At 43.9% G+C, this 15,859-nt stretch overlaps 3 protein-coding genes across 4 annotated transcripts in view; 2 read left to right on the top strand and 1 right to left on the bottom strand.

Moving 5' to 3' along the window:
* The window catches only part of METTL21A (methyltransferase 21A, HSPA lysine), a 28,354-nt gene extending 17,644 nt beyond the window's left edge, over positions 1-10,710 (bottom strand). Inside the window, exon 1 of one of the 2 annotated variants that reach the window (XM_073645600.1) lies at positions 10,607-10,710. The gene's annotated coding sequence lies outside the window, so the exon portion shown is untranslated. The other variant, XM_073645601.1, reaches the window with a different exon arrangement.
* Positions 7,283-8,977, top strand: LOC141161289 (uncharacterized). Its single transcript, XM_073646101.1, has 2 exons — positions 7,283-7,849; positions 8,061-8,977. The coding sequence occupies exons 1-2, from the start codon at positions 7,756-7,758 to the stop codon at positions 8,975-8,977; spliced, it is 1,011 nt and encodes a 336-aa protein (XP_073502202.1). The 5' UTR covers positions 7,283-7,755.
* Positions 10,711-10,863: 153 nt separating the features above from the next.
* CCNYL1 (cyclin Y like 1) overlaps positions 10,864-15,859 on the top strand; it is an 86,331-nt gene continuing 81,335 nt past the window's right edge. Inside the window, exon 1 of the mRNA XM_073646344.1 lies at positions 10,864-11,352. Within this exon, the coding sequence (XP_073502445.1) occupies positions 11,187-11,352 (166 nt within the window). The 5' untranslated portion in view covers positions 10,864-11,186. The remainder of the gene's footprint in view (positions 11,353-15,859) is intronic.

The following is a 15,859-nucleotide window of genomic DNA, read 5'->3' as shown; positions in this document are numbered from 1 at the left end:
TGCCGGGAAGGATAAAGTTCATTTCCTCCTGTTAACCTGCAGTTTATCCCCATATCTGCAGATATATAGCAATTTTTCACATGGTAAAGTTTTAATTATTAAAGGGTAACTAACCATGCGCATGCATATGTTAGTGTGAAGCACATGTATATTATTATGGCAAATATTTATACTTTGCTTTATTATTTAGACAATTCATATATCTTTGATAATATTGTGTTTTAGTATTAGCTTTATAAGTATTATTTATAAAGCAATAACACAGGGTGTTGTATCTTATATAGAGCGGTTTTTGTATTAAAGCTTTCATTGTTTCTGAAAGTATAGTAAACCAGATATAGCCTGTTTCTAAGGAAGTCAGCAGAATCCATAATTTACAACTTAGTTATTCCTAACTTAGATATCTTCCTTTTTTGGTAATGTAATGTATTAACCCATTTAAAGCCCAAGATGTATTAATACGTATCTGTGCCCTGGGCTTTAAGAGCCAGACACGTATTAGTATGTCTTTGCGATCGCGCCCGCACACAGGTTGTGCGGGCGCGATCGCCGCCGGGTGTCAGCTGATAGTATCGGGTGTCAGCTGTGACAATGTGTAGGGAGCGGTCCCACACCGCTCCCGGCACATTAACCCCCGTAATGCTGCGATCGATGTCGATCGCAGCATTGCGGTAGCAAGGGGAGGTGATCGCAATACTTACCTCCTCTTCCGGCCTCCAGTGCTGTCTGCCACGGCTTCCCGGATGTTACCATGACAACCTGATGTCGTCATGACAACATCCAAGTTACCAGACAGCAGTAAGATAGTTTGGTCATGCACTGCGCATGACCAAACTATCTTCTCCATGTGCAGCGCTGACAGCCTGTATAGCACAGGGATGGTGCTCCATTCCTGGGCTATGCAGACGATCAGAATAAAAAAAAAAGTGAAAGTCCCATAGTGGGACAAAGTAAAAAAAAATGTCAGAAAATGAAAAAAAAAATAAAACAAAAATTGTAAAAATATAAAAAAATAATCCACCAAAGATAAAAATATAATGTACCCATCAATAAATATTATTATAAAAAACAAACAAACAATAAAAGTACACATATTTGGTATCGCCGCGTCCAGAACGACCTGAACTATAAAATTGTCCCACTAGTTAACCCCTTCAGTGAACATGGTAAAAAAAAAATAATAATAACGAAGCAAAAAACAATGCTTTATTATCATACCGCCAAACAAAAAATGGAATAACACGCAATCAAAAAGACGAATATAAATAAAAATGGTACCGCTGAAAACGTCATCTCGTCCCGCAAAAAACAAGCCAACATACAGCTCCATCAGCAGAAAAATAAAAAAGTTATAGCTCTCAGAATAAAGCGATGCAAAAAAATAATAAAAGCAATTTTATAGAAAAAATTATGTAAAAGCGCCAAAACATAGAAAAACTATATAAATGTGGTACCGCTGTAAACGTACTGACCCGAAGAATAACGCTGCCTTGTCAATTTTACCACAAGCGGAACAGAATAAAAATTAAAAAAAAAACAATTCCTGAATTCTTGGTTTTTGTTTATTCTGCCTCCCAAAAATTGGAATAGAAAGCGATCAAAAAATGTCACGTGCCTGAAAATGGTACCAATAACAACGTCAACTCATGCCGCAAAAAACAAGCCGTCACATAACTGTTGGCCAAAATATGTAAAAGTTATAGCTCTCAAAATATGGCGATGCAAAAACTAGTCTTTGCAAAAAAATGGGTCTTTTAGTGTGTGACAGCTGTCAGTCATAAAAACCCCATATGATTCTGGTATCGCTATAGTCGCACTGACCCGAAGAATAAAGTCGTCTAATCACTTATACCGCACGAGGAACGGCATAAAAATAAACTCTTGGGCTAGGGTTAGGGTTCTGCTAGGGTTTAGGGTTGGGCTTTTTTTCAAAAGTAAAAAACAAAACAAAAAAAAAAAGATGACGATATGGCAACTAGTGTTGATCGCAAGTGCTCGCTACTTGAGTTTGCATCGGGTGCTCGGGTATGCATTGAGTATCGCGGGTGCTCGAGTCTCCGCCCCATATGCTTCGCGGCCAAAAAACCTTGCGGCGATTGCCTGCCATGCACGAGTGATCACCGCATGTTTTTTTTGGGTGTCTAATAACCGTGAAACATGCGGGCAGGGACTCGAGCATTTCACTGGAACACCCGTGATACATGGTGCATACCTGAGTACCCGATGCAAACTCAAGTAGCGAGCACTTACACTCAAGACTAATGACAATTTATTCAATATCATGACCTAATGTTATCAAATTCTGTGTCATACCTCTGGGTTCAAAATGTTCACTGTACCCCTTGATAAAATCCTTGAGGGGTGTAGTTCAAAAAGTCACACAGTGCTCCTTCCCTTCTGAACTCTGCCGTACGCCCAAACACTGTATTTTCCCCACATATGGGTTATTGGCGTACTCAGGAGAAATTCCACAACAGTTTTTGGGGCCCATTTTCTCCTCTTACCCTTGTGAAAATAAAAAAATTGGGGCTAAAACTTCATTTTTGTGGAAAAAGTTTGATTTTTTTATTTCCACGGCTCCATGTTATAAACTTCTGTAAAGGACTTGGTGTTTCAGGGTGCTCACCACACATCTAGATAAGTTCCCTGAGGGGTCTAGTTTCTAAAATGGTGTCACTTGTAGGGGGTTTCCACTGTTTAGGCACATCAGGGGCTCTCCAAACGCAACAAGGCGTCCCCTAATTATTCAAGCAAATTTTACAAAAAGTCAAATGGCGCTCCTTCCCTTCCGAACCCTGCGGTGCGCAAAAGCAGTGGTTTTCCCCCACATATGGGGTATCTGCATGCCCAGGGGAAATTGCACAACAAATTTTTTTTCCTGTTACCCTTGTGAAAATAAAAAAAAATTGGGTCTAAAGTAACATTTTTGTGAAAAAAGTTAATTGTTCATTTTTATCTTCCACATTCCAATAATTCCTGTGAAGCACCTGAAGGGTTAATAAAGTTCTTGAATGTGGTTTTGAGCACCTTGAGGGGTGCAGTTTTTAGAATGGTGTCACTTTTGGGTATTTTCTGTCATAAAGACCCCTCAAAGTGACTTCAAATGTGATGTGGTCCCTAAAAAAATGGTTTTGTAAATTTTATTGGAAAAATGAGAAATCGCTGGTCAACTTTCAACCCTTATAGCTCCCTAATAATAAAAAAAATTGATTCCAAAATTGTGCTGATTTAAAGTAGACATGTGGGAAATGTTATTTATTAACTATTTTGTGTGACATACAGTACAGACCAAAAGTTTGGACACACCTTCTCATTTAAAGATTTTTTTTGTATTTTCATGACTATGAAAATTGTACATTCACACTGAAGGCATCAAAACTATGAATAACACATGTGGAATTATATACTTAACAAAAAAGTGTGAAACAACTGAAAATATGTCTTATATTCTAGGTTCTTCAAAGTAGCCACCTTTTGCTTTGATGACTGCTTTGCACACTCTTGGCATTCTCTTGATGAGCTTCAAGAGGTAGTCACCGGAAATGGTTTTCACTTCACAGGTGTGCCCTGTCAGGTTTAATAAGTGGGATTTCTTGCCTTATAAATGGGGTTGGGACCATCAGTTGTGTTGTGCAGAAGTCTGGTGGATACACAGCTGATAGTCCTACTGAATAGACTGTTAGAATTTGTATTATGGCAAGAAAAAAGCAGCTAAGTAAAGAAAAACGAGTGGCCATCATTACTTTAAGAAATGAAGGTCAGCCAGTGCGAAAAATTGGGAAAACTTTGAAAGTGTCCCCAAGTGCAGTTGCAAAAACCATCAAGCGCTACAAAGAAACTGGCTCACATGAGGACCACTCCAGGAAAGGAAGACCAAGAGTCACCTCTGCTTCTGAGGATAAGTTTATCCAAGTCATCAGCCTCAGAAATCGCAGGTTAACAGCAGCTCAAATTAGAGACCAGGTCAATGCCACACAGAGTTCTAGCAGCAGACACATCTCTTCAACAACTGTTAAGAGGAGACTTTGTGCAGCAGGCCTTCATGGAAAAATAGCTGCTAGGAAACCACTGCTAAGGACAGGCAACAAGCAGAAGAGACTTGTTTGGGCAAAGGAACACAAGGAATGGACATTAGACCAGTGGAAATCTGTGCTTTGGTTTGATGAGCCCAAATTTGAGATCTTTGGTTCCAACCACCGTGTCTTTGTGTGACGCAGAAAAGGTGAACGGATGGACTCTACATGCCTGGTTCCCACCGTGAAGCATGGAGGAGGAGGTGTGATGGTGTGGGGGTGCTTTGCTGGTGACACTGTTGGGGATTTATTCAAAATTGAAGGCATACTGAACCAGCATGGCTAACACAGCATCTTGCAGCGGCATGCTATTCCATCCGGTTTGCGTTTAGTTGGACCATCATTTATTTTTCAACAGGACAATGACCCCAAACACAACTCCAGGCTGTGTAAGGGCTATTTGACCAAGAAGGAGAGTGATCGGGTGCCACGCCAGATGACCTGGCCTCCACAGTCACCAGACCTGAACCCAATCGAGATGGTTTGGGGTGAGCTGGACAGCAGAGTGAAGGCAAAAGGGCCAACAAGTGCTAAGCATCTCTGGGAACTCCTTCAAGATTGTTGGAAGACCATTTCTGGTGACTACCTCTTGAAGCTCATCAAGAGAATGCCAAGAGTGTGCAAAGTAGTCATCAAAGCAAAAGGTGGCTACTTTGAAGAACCTAGAATATAAGACATATTTCCAGTTGTTTCACACTTTTTTGTTACGTATATAATTCCACATGTGTTAATTCATAGTTTTGATGCCTTCAGTGTGAATGTACAATTTTCAGTCATGAAAATACAGAAAAATCTTTAAATGAGAAGGTGTGTCCAAACTTTTGGTCTGTACTGTATATCTCTTATTTAAGGGCATAAAAATTCAAATTTTGGAAATTGCAAAATTTTCAAAATTTTCGCCAAATTTCCGTTTTTTTCACAAATAAACGAAAGTGATATCGAAGAAATTTTACCACAATCATGAAGTACAATATGTCATGAAAAAACAATCTCAGAATCAGCGGGATCCTTTGAAGCGTTTCAGAGTAATAACCTCGTAAAGTGACAGTGGTCAGAATTGTAAAAATTCGCCTGGTCATTAACGTGCAAACCACCTTGGGTTGTAAAGGGGTTAAGCCATTCCCATTTTCCTCATCTTTGTGTTGTTATAAAAACTTGTGACCAGGCATCTGAGAGCAGACAAGCCTTGTACACAGACATAAGTGGTTGTGTTTCTCTTGTCTCTGATCGATCGACTCCCTGATTTGATCAAAACTGGTAAACGTGTGAAACCTTTTGAGTGGGTGCAATCTTTTCCCCTGAGTAAGCCACTTCTGTGGCGATACGCGTGGGGCTGCTCTTCCACCCCCATCCACCTTTTCATTGCTGGCACAGGTCTTGTATGCCTCATGTGAACACCACATATTACTGTCATAGTTATTTATCTGGCATTGGTTTCCAACTGATTGGGCCCTATTGCTATATACTAAAAGACTTTTTTTAGCACTTCAGCACTTTAATTATTAACCCTTAATTAACATTTCTGGGACTTGTGTCTATATTCACTTTATAGATCATTTGGTGGCAGACATCTTTACTTCAGCACAGGTTATATTTGGGGTATTTTTGTGCCAATCCTTTGTGCTTCCACCATGGCTAGGCATCTCATGTAATCATGACATTTTGTATTCTCTAATCAGGTTGTTCCTATTATCTGAGGCCACTTTCTCTCGACTGTGTACCACAAGTGGGTGTGGGTGCTGCAGCTTTATTATGACGAGTCTGTATTTCCTTCAAGTTTTTAATTGGTGTTGTGTGTTTCTTGGCCTGTTATGTACTAATAAACCTATATTTTTACAGAGATCCCTCAGAGTATGCAACACATTCTCTTCCTTTTGCTTAAACCCTTGGAGTTGCTTCTAAAACTTTCCATATAGGTTTCTCCATTAATATTAATGCAGTCAAAGCAATGAACTTTATGCCTAGTTCAGCCATCACACCAGGATCACTTGTGTCTTATACGGAATATTTTGTCAGGAAATTACCCATGTTTAAATCAGCTTTTTATGTTAAATAGTTTGTATTTGGCTATTTTTTGCCATATCATAATCTGTATTAAAACTAAATAGAAATGTTGCAATTCTTACACTGGCCACCAGGGCTGTTTTAGGCTGTAACTTCCGGCTTCAGAGAATGCCATGTACAGTACAGCTGTAGATTGGCAGCAGTGACCAGACCCTGACTTTTGTACTGAAGCATCTAATGAGCGTGTGCAAGTTATTAATAAGGGAGAGGAGGCGGGAGCGACGTGCCATCCACTGTTGTGAATGCTGGATCCTGGATTATTAGCTGTGTGTACAAGCATTACTTGTCATAGTCCAGCCTCTGATGATAAGGAGTCTGCTGAAAACGCTTTCTCAAAGGATAGGACGTATGAGTCTAGAAATGCCCCAGCGCAATGGTGACAATTTTAAGATTACCAAGTGTGCTTATTAACAAAGATCGTGATACGGAGAACAAAAAAACGCAGCAGCATTACCAACTGTCTTTAAAAATTACACGTAAGACAAAAGTTGATTCAAACAATAAGTGATTTTCTGACAACACAAACTCCTATCCAGTGAATGTATGTCCCCAACATGCTGAATAAGGCTCAGAGTGGGGGCTGGGCCGCTCCAGGAGAGAAGGAGGAATCCGATTTTTGTTTTTAGCTTGAATAAACCTTTACTTAAAGGGAATCTGTCAGTAGGTACCTCCTCTGAGAGCAGCATAATGTAGAGCCATAGACCCTGATTCCAGTGATGTGTCACTTAGTGTACTGGGTGCAGCAGTTGTCACACACACACACACACACACACACACACACACACACACACACACACACACACACACACACACACAGTGCTTAGATGTGGCAGACCTGAGAAAGCTGCCCCACCCCCAACATCACAGCTTTCTGTATACACTGTATCAGGGTGGATAAAAATCAATGTTTTTTTTTAAAAAAAAATCAAAAAAATCGGATTTTTTTGATTTAAATCGGATTTTTTTCAATAAACTGCTTTTTGAGGAAAATATTTTACCATCCAAAGGTTCTTCCATCATGAGATAAAGCGGAGTTGTTTAACTCAGTAGAATAAAGGCTGTATATGTGTAACATTCACAATGCCATGCTCTTCCAGAGGTTTCTGTAGGATTAGTGGGCAGTTTCTCTCCTATATTATCACAGACGCTGGCTTTACTTACGCAGTTCTCAAAACTGAATTTGACTCCGCAGAGGTCCCAGCCTCTTCTTCACGGCAAAAATGTTACAACATGAACAGAGTTGAGAAAAAGACCTTAATCCTATTGTTCTACAAACCTATGAATACAGAATCAACCCCTTCAGTGCCAAGTCCAAGAAGTTAGACAATATGTTTCTGATTGTTTGGAGTGGAATAGATCTGCACAACACAAGAAGAATGTGAATCTAAGTGTGAGGAGGAGGAAGGGCAAGCAGACAAGAAAATGAAAGTGAAACTTTGAGCACAATACTGCAGCATAGCCACAGACAGACAAGTCTGGATCTGTTTGTGTGTACGATCTGAGGTTTATTACATTCTTTCCTTATAATGGCAGCAGGCCGTAAAAGAGACCCAGTTTGGGAATATTTTAATGGAGCTCCTTCGTCTATCGGTAAGGCAGGCATGCATGCAAAAAAGAGATGCAAGGCCTGGTGGCACGAATGAGGCAACATCATGAGAAGTGCGGTGATGAAGATGACCAAAGAAACACTTCTGAACAGGCAGGATCTGTTGGTAAACATTTTTATTGAATCCTATTTCTAAAGACTGAACTGTCATGTGTGAGAAAAAATATATTTCTTATTATTACTGCATGTTACTGTCATTTGGTACAGTTATGAAGAAAAACAAATATTCCTTTTGGGGCAGGGGCAGTGATGTGTTGTGTACAATAAGCAGAAATTGTATAAACAATAAAATAACAGCATTGACTTTTTTTGTTTAGGGGAATTCATGGATTCTGGAAACTATCCACCTCCAAGATCACCATCATCCTGTTCTACAGTTTCAGAGTTATCCATCCAGGATAGTGCTTCATTAGCAGCAGCATCATCATCAGACACCCACAGCCACATATCACCATCACCCAAAAGGAAGAAAAAACCTTTACCTCCTGGAACCACCATAGATAGGTTTGTGATAAGAACTAGCAGATTAGAAAAAGAGTTGATTGATGAAAAAATTGCCCAGTTTATTTATGCAACAAACTCTTCTTTCCGTCTGACTGAGAACCCACATTTCATTAATATGGTTCAGTCACTGAGACCAGGATACAGTCCACCCAGCAGAGCTGATGTTGCAGGGAAACTGCTGGATCAAGTGTATGACAGAGAAATGGAGCAATGTGCAACAGCTCTGGAGGGTAAAATTGTTAGCCTAAGTATTGATGGGTGGAGTAATGTCCACAATGATCCTATTGTATGTGCTTGTATAACAACAGAAGAAGGTAAAGTCTTCCTTGCACAAACAACTGATACGTCAGGAAATGCACACACAGCAGAATACTTACAAGAAATGGCAGTAAAAGCTATAACAACATGTGAACAAAAATTCAAATGTCTAGTACGCAGTTTGGTCACTGACAATGCTGCAAACGTATCCAAGATGAGAAGAAATTTAGAAGAGCAGGGAGGGAATACAAAGCTGCTAATAACATATGGTTGCAGTGCTCATTTGCTGCACCTCTTAGCCAAAGACTTAAGTGTTCCAGAAATAAAGGCTAATGTTGTTGAAATTGCTAAATACTTCCGTAATAATCATTTTGCTGCAGCAGCTCTGAAAAGGATGGGTGGAACCAAGCTAACGCTCCCACAAGATGTTAGATGGAACTCTGTGCTGGACTGTTTTGAGCAGTATATCTAAAACTGGCCTATTCTGATGACACTTTGTGAAGAATATCAAGATAAAATAGATGGCACTGTCACGGCCAAAATCCTCAACATTGGGCTTAAGAGAAATGTTGAACATATGCTGAGCTTCCTGAAACCCATCTCAAGCTTTAAACAAAATACAGAAAAATAGCTGTTTTATTGCGGATGCTGTTGAAATTTGGAAGGAACTGAGTGAACACTTAAAAACAGAACTACACATGGACAGAATTAAATTACAAGCAGTAAACAAACGAATGGGACAAGCACTGACTCCAGCTCATTTTTTGGCAAATATTGTCAATATCCAATATCAGGGTCAAAACCTAAGTGCTGAGGAAGAGGAGTTAGCTATGACATGGGTATCCAGCAATCATCCATCTTTAATGCCAACTATAATAAACTTCAGAGCTAAGGGGGAACCATTCAAGAAATATATGTGTGCTGAAGATATTTTAAGGAAGGTCACACCAGTAAACTGGTGGAAGTCACTTAAGCGCTTGGATTTAGAGACTGTTCAAGTAATGATTTCACTTTTAACAGCAGTAGCTTCTTCTGCAGGCGTTGAAAGAATATTCTCTTCCTTTGGACTCATTCATTCTAAATTGAGAAATCGGTTGGGACCCAATAAAGCAGGAAAGCTTGTTTTTCTTTTCCAGATTATGAATAGGAACAAAGAAGAAGATGATGATGATGATGATGAAGATGACGACGAGTGAGCTACAGAGGACAGCAGGTACAGTAGTATTTAAGTTTTTCATGTGTCGGCTGGGCTGACAGTCTAAGTTTCTTAAAATATATATATATTTTGTTTAGCCAAATTAGTTAACAAACATGGATGTTTGTTTAAGCAAATAACTTATGCTATAATGTTGTTATTGTTTCAGTTGAATAAATCTATTTAAATTGTTATTAAGGTCAGGATTATTTTTCTCCTTCCCAAGTACAACAGAACAGTGGTGTCCAAATATGAATGATTAACCCATTAAACTGGGGAGAAAAAAGTAATATAAAAAGTGATTCTAAAAATCTTCATCTACTTGCATGTTAAAGTAGCAAGAACTAGTTTAGGTAGAAACTTTGATTTAAATCACTGATTTAAATCAAGCCTTACTGACTAGTGATTTAAATCAAATCCACCCTGCACTGTATATCGACAGCGAGCTGCTTATCACAGGGGGAGGAGATGGACCAGGAGGCACAGAGCACCAGTGATAATCTCCTGCTGAGAAAACAGTCATTGTATAGAAACAACAGCACACAGCCCAATCCCTGACACACTGCTGCAATCAGTGTCTCAGCCTGTATCTCATGCTGTCCTCCGATTACAGAGCAAAAGCCTGCAGACAGGTTCCCTTCAAAGACACAGTCGCCTCAAGGAGGACACACCGGCCCTGGGAGCCGCAGCCGCAGCCGCCCTCATTTGAGTCCCGGATGTGAAGCTTCTGCATGGACTCTACACTGGGAGCTATTACATAGTCTGGTGCTGCGGTCACAGACACCCCATGACGCCGCTATAGTCACCCGATGGCTCAGAGCAGACGTGTCTGCGGCTCCCGACCAGTCACCACGTGGAGCGCCCCGCCTCACACCCGCCCCCGCAGAAGCCTCCCCGCATAGTTACCGGCCGGTGGGAAGTAGTGACAACTCTCCACCATTCAAACTCAGCTGGAGCGTCAGGAAATTGTGCGTCCCAAGCCTCATTCTGAGGTAGCTCCGCCCAGGAACACGCTGATTGGTGTACTGCACATAGTACTGACACGTGACGGGGTGGCTGAAGCTGGCATTGCGCTACTAACAGCAACACGCCCATATTAGCCAGAAAGAGGGTCTATGATTGGCTGGAATGAAATCTACATCTTACTTCAAGTCTCCGCCCACCATGCCTCCTATTGGTGGACTATGGAGACAGCGGAAAGGAGCTCCCGGAGGTAGAGAGGAGGGCGTGACGTCGGCGGAGGGGTGTGTGGAGCGTCACGGAGTCACTCCCGCCCTCAGCTCCCGTGGGACCGGCTGGGAGAAGAGAATGCGGCATCCCGCCCGGCCGTCCGAGCAGCAGTAGCCCCGGTGGCCGTCATCATTGTACCTGTGCGCCCAGCTCTCCATGCCTGTGTCGTGAGTGCCCGTGACGGGTAGGAGGAGGCCTCCGAGCGGGAGGAGAGCCCGGCCGCTGCTCCTCACTGCCGCCTCACGGGGAAGCCAGCATGGGCAATACGGTGACTTGTTGTGTGTCCCCGGACGCCAGTCCGAAGCTGGGCCGGGCCCGCGTAGTGGTGGATCGGGCGGACCCGTACCAGGTGGAAGTGGTCCTGGGGGAGACCGAGCCCGGCTCCCACCTACAGCACATCAGCGACCGGGAGTTCCCGGATGGTAAGCGCGGCTGTGCACGGGGCTGCTGCGGGGGCAGGTGGTGGGCGCAGGGGACCGGCGGCATGTGCCAGGAGGCGTTGTAGAGGGGTCTGGGGGCGCTGTCAGCGTTCTGTGAGGCTTCAGTGCAGGTGTGTGACCTTATAGGACCTGTGTGTGTTGTGGTAGATCGCTCACTCAGCTGCACACAGAGGTAGACAGGTATTCTGTCTCTTTAAATTTTGTGTTGGTTTATTAAAGTGCAGCATAAACCAACATTAAGTCCATAAAAGAAAACAGGGCCTACTGGGGAAAACCAAAATGGCAACACAAAGCACAGTCCTTGTGGTAGCTGGGATCTGCCTGCTCAGAGTTTAGTAACTACACAGTTCAGATCAGCTGAACACAAACATATCTAATGGAGTTTGCCTCCCAGAGTCAGTGAACACTAAATGCCTCAGCTGGCCGAGTATTTAAACCCCAGACCTCACCCTGGGGTGAAGATATGGTGCATGGCCTCACGCCCGCACTATAGCCATTCACAAAAAACTGAGCCATTTAAATGTCTGATTAACCCTCTCAGCACAAACCATGCTGGAGAAGACTTTCAGTTTCACATCACTGAAGCTAACAGCCTCAGTAAACATCTCCCCTCTGACACTCTGCCAGTGACTTTGTTACATACCCCCTCCCCTGTTTAGCCAGTCAAGGTGCCAAAACCACCAACTTTGGGCAGAAGGGGGGGAAGTCTGGACAGGGCATCTGCATTTCCATGTAGTTTCCCGGGCCTGTGCTCCACATGAAAATTAAAGTCCTGGAGTGCAAGAAACCACCTAGTCACTAGGGCATTCTTCTCCCTTCTTTTCCCTCATCCATCTCAGGGGCGCATGATCTGATACTAGCCTGAACTTTTGACCTAACAGATGTATATCAAGGTGTCAACGGCCCACTTGATGGCCAAGCACTCTTTTTCTACAATGGCATAGTTTTTCTCACAGGCAGAGAGTTTCCTGCTTAAATACGGAATGGGATGTTCCTCCTCGTTTCCTTCTTGTGATCACACTTCTCCCAACCTCCGTGGCGTCCATCTGGACCACAAACTCCTTATTGAAGTCAGGAGCAATCAAGACCAGTTGCTTACACAGGCTGAGCTTTAATTCCTGGAACTCTCTCTCCGCTTCAGCCGACTATTTGGCCATCGTCATATTCGTCCTTTTAAGCAGGTCGGTCAGGTGTGTGGCTATCATGGCGAAATTTGGGATAAATCGCCGATAGTACCCCACAATTCCCAGAAACGCCCGAACCTGTTTCTTGGAGACCGGTTACAGCCAATTTCAGATAGCCTCCACCTTATTTACTTGCGGCTTGATTTCACCTCTTCCGACGATTTAGCCCAAGTATTTTGCCTCTTCTTTCCTCCATGGCGCACTTCTTTGGGTTTATTGTAAACCCAGCCTTCTTTAGGGCGTCAAGTACCGCCTGGACCTTTGGCAAGTGACTTCCCCCAATCCGGGCTGAAGATCACGATGTCATCTAGGTAAGCTGCGGCATACTTCTTGTGCGAGGCTAGGATCCGGTCCATGGCCCTCTGGAAGGTAGCTGGGGCTCCCTGCAGACCAAGTGGCATCCTGGTGTACTGAAAGCACTCGTCAGGAGTAGAGAAAGCCATCTTCTCCTTGGCACTTGGACAGGAGAACTTGCCAGTATCCTTTCGTTAGGTGGTGATATATCTGGCTGACCTTAGCCTCTCAATGAGCTCATCGACACTGGGCATTGGATACGCGTCGAACTTTGACAACTCATTCAGCGTCCTGTAGTTATTACAGAACAGTCATTCTCCATGCAGGTTCGGCATAAGGACAGTGGGGCTGGACCAGCCGCTTTATGACTTCTCTGACGCCTAGGCTCCACATTCTCCTCACCTCCTTGGAGATCACTTCGCGGCGGGCTTCGGGAAATCCGATAGGGTCTTTGATTCGCCCTCACATGTGGCTCCGTCAAGATTTCATGCTTGACTACCTGCGTACAACCTGACAGCTCCGACAACAGGTCCCGGTTCCTCTGAAGCAGCTCTCGGTACTGTTGCTTCTGGGTCGGTGACAGTGTCTCTGCCTCTGTGACGTCCTCGACTCGCGCTTCAGGATGGGCCCCCAGGCACATAGCTTCCACCGGTTCCCTGTCTTGCCAAGGTTTGAGCAGGTAAATGTGATACATCTGATACAGCTTTTTTTTCTCGCTGGTAGGTGGACCTAGTAGTTGACTTCATTCAATACCCGGTCTCCAGGGCTAAACTGCCTCCTTCTTGCCGACCGATTTGTTGACCCTTGCCTGGGCCTCTTGTGCTTGAAGGATGCTCTCTCTTACAATCGGCGTCACCCTCGTGATCCGGTCTTGCATCTGAGCCACATGCTCAATGACGCTTCGGTGGGGTGTTACTTCGGCTTCGCAATGTCCAACAGTTCCCGAGGGTGCCGTCCGTAAAGCAACTCGAAGGGTGAGAACCCCGTAGAGGCCTGGGGAACTTCCCTAATAGTTAACAGTAGGTACGGTAGTAGGCAGTCCCAGTCTCTGCCATTCTCCACGACCTTCTTAAGCATGGACTTTAGGGTCTTGTTGAACGTCTCTACTAGGCCGTCCATATGCGGATGGTACACCGACGTCTGGAGTTGAGTAATTAGCAGAGCCTTACACAACTCCCTCATCACTTTCGACATGGACGGAGTTACTTGGTCCGTCAGGATTTCCTTTTTCAGGCCCATACGGGAGAAGATATGAACTATTTCTCGCGCTATATTCCGGGCAGAGGAGTTTCTCAATGGTACCGCCTCTGGGTACAGTGTTGCGTAGTCCAGCACCACCATGATGTATTAGTGACACCTGGCAGACTTAACTAAGGGCCCTACAAGGTCTATAGCAATTCGGTCAAATTGAACCTTTATAATAGGTAACAGGACCAGGGGACTATGGAAGTGGAAAACGGGAGCAGTAAACTGACACGTAGGACAGGACCGATAATAATTAACAACCTCCTGGTGACACATAGGACAGTAAAACCTTTGCCTCAGCAGGCCAAGTATTTAAACCCCAGACCACACCCCGGGAGTGAAGATGTGAATGGCCTCCCGCCTTCACTATAGCCATTCACAAAAAACTGGCCTATTTAAATATGTCTGATTAACCCTCTCAGCACATACCATGCAGGAGAAGACTTCCAGTTTCACATCACTAACAGCCTCAGTAAACATCTCCCCTCTGACACTCTGCCAGTGACTTTGTCACAGTATGTAAGGATTTGTGAGTGTCTATGTGTATAAGGACGTGTGTGTAAGGACCTGGGCGCCTCCTTTACTGCCATGTATGGGTCAGTTCCCAACATGTAACCCACTGGGCAGCCACAACAAGGGCCTCTGACTATCCTCTGCCCAGTCATGTTATTCTCCCAGGTTCCTGTCCCCACACAGAAAACTAAAGTGTCTTTACTTTATATATTTTGCAGTGTTGTACATCACTGTCCCCATTGGGGCTCACAATCTGAATTCCCTATCAGTATGTCTGCAGGGTGGGAGGAAACCCACTAAACACGGGGAGAACATACAAACTCCTTTCAGAAGTTGTCCTTGGTGGGATTTGACCCCAAGGCTACAGTGCTGCCCACCGGCCTTTCCTCACCTATCCACAGGTCAGCTGTGTGTCCGACAAATTGTGATAACAAGGGTCCCAATTTTCCAATCCTCTGTATATAACCCAGGGTCCTAGCATGCTTTCATTATGATAGTTGCCCCAATGTCCCAGCACCAAATTTAGGGTCATTCTGAAACGAGAGACCTGCCCCTCCCCTGTGTCCACACGTGATCATGGATGTGTTGGGCAGTTTGACCAACTGTCTGAAATCTATGGGGTCTTCTGCCTTCTACTAACAGTAAATGATAGGATAAAAAGGTTCAGGTTCATGTTGAATTTCTTCCTTGCTAAATCCATCCGTTCCCCCAGGAGAAAAACAAGCTCCCTATTGTGTCCATTGTTATGGTGCAGTTGGCTGAACAAGCTATCCTAGGTTTATGGCCAGGGGGAGGCTGCCAACAAGAAGCTGCTGCCTGTCACTTCTACCATTCTCAGTGTATGTGCGTACTGTCAGGAGCCACCTGCGGCCACGACACTGGAATAGTCGCGCGGCTTCTGCTCTTTATGTAATTAAGCGGCACCATTTTTTTTCTCACGCAGACTTTCCTCATAGATATTAGTCTAAGGGGATAGCCCGCATGCAGACCCGCAAGAGAAATTGACATGCTGAAAGACGCATGTCAGGGTCCGCAGGTGCCCAGAGACGCATGGTGGACATGGGATTTCTAGAATTCCCTTCAACTTTGCTGTAACATCTGGACGCTGCATAACACATAGCTTCAAACCCTCAGCGGCTAATGACCGTGTGCATATACCGTTTAGAGGTTTTAAAAGTTTTCTTCTTAAAATGTGAAGTACCTGAACCTTGAAGATGACTTATTTCTGGACTTCTCCGATGTCTCTTCCTCCA

This window comes from Phyllobates terribilis, unplaced genomic scaffold, assembly GCF_046119375.1.
Source record: "Phyllobates terribilis strain yellow unplaced genomic scaffold, ASM4611937v1 Scaffold_9__5_contigs__length_417890890, whole genome shotgun sequence".
Taxonomy (NCBI): Eukaryota; Metazoa; Chordata; class Amphibia; order Anura; family Dendrobatidae; genus Phyllobates; species Phyllobates terribilis.
The sequence above is the reverse complement of the archived record's forward strand: the minus strand, read 5'-3'. Positions and strand labels throughout refer to the sequence as shown.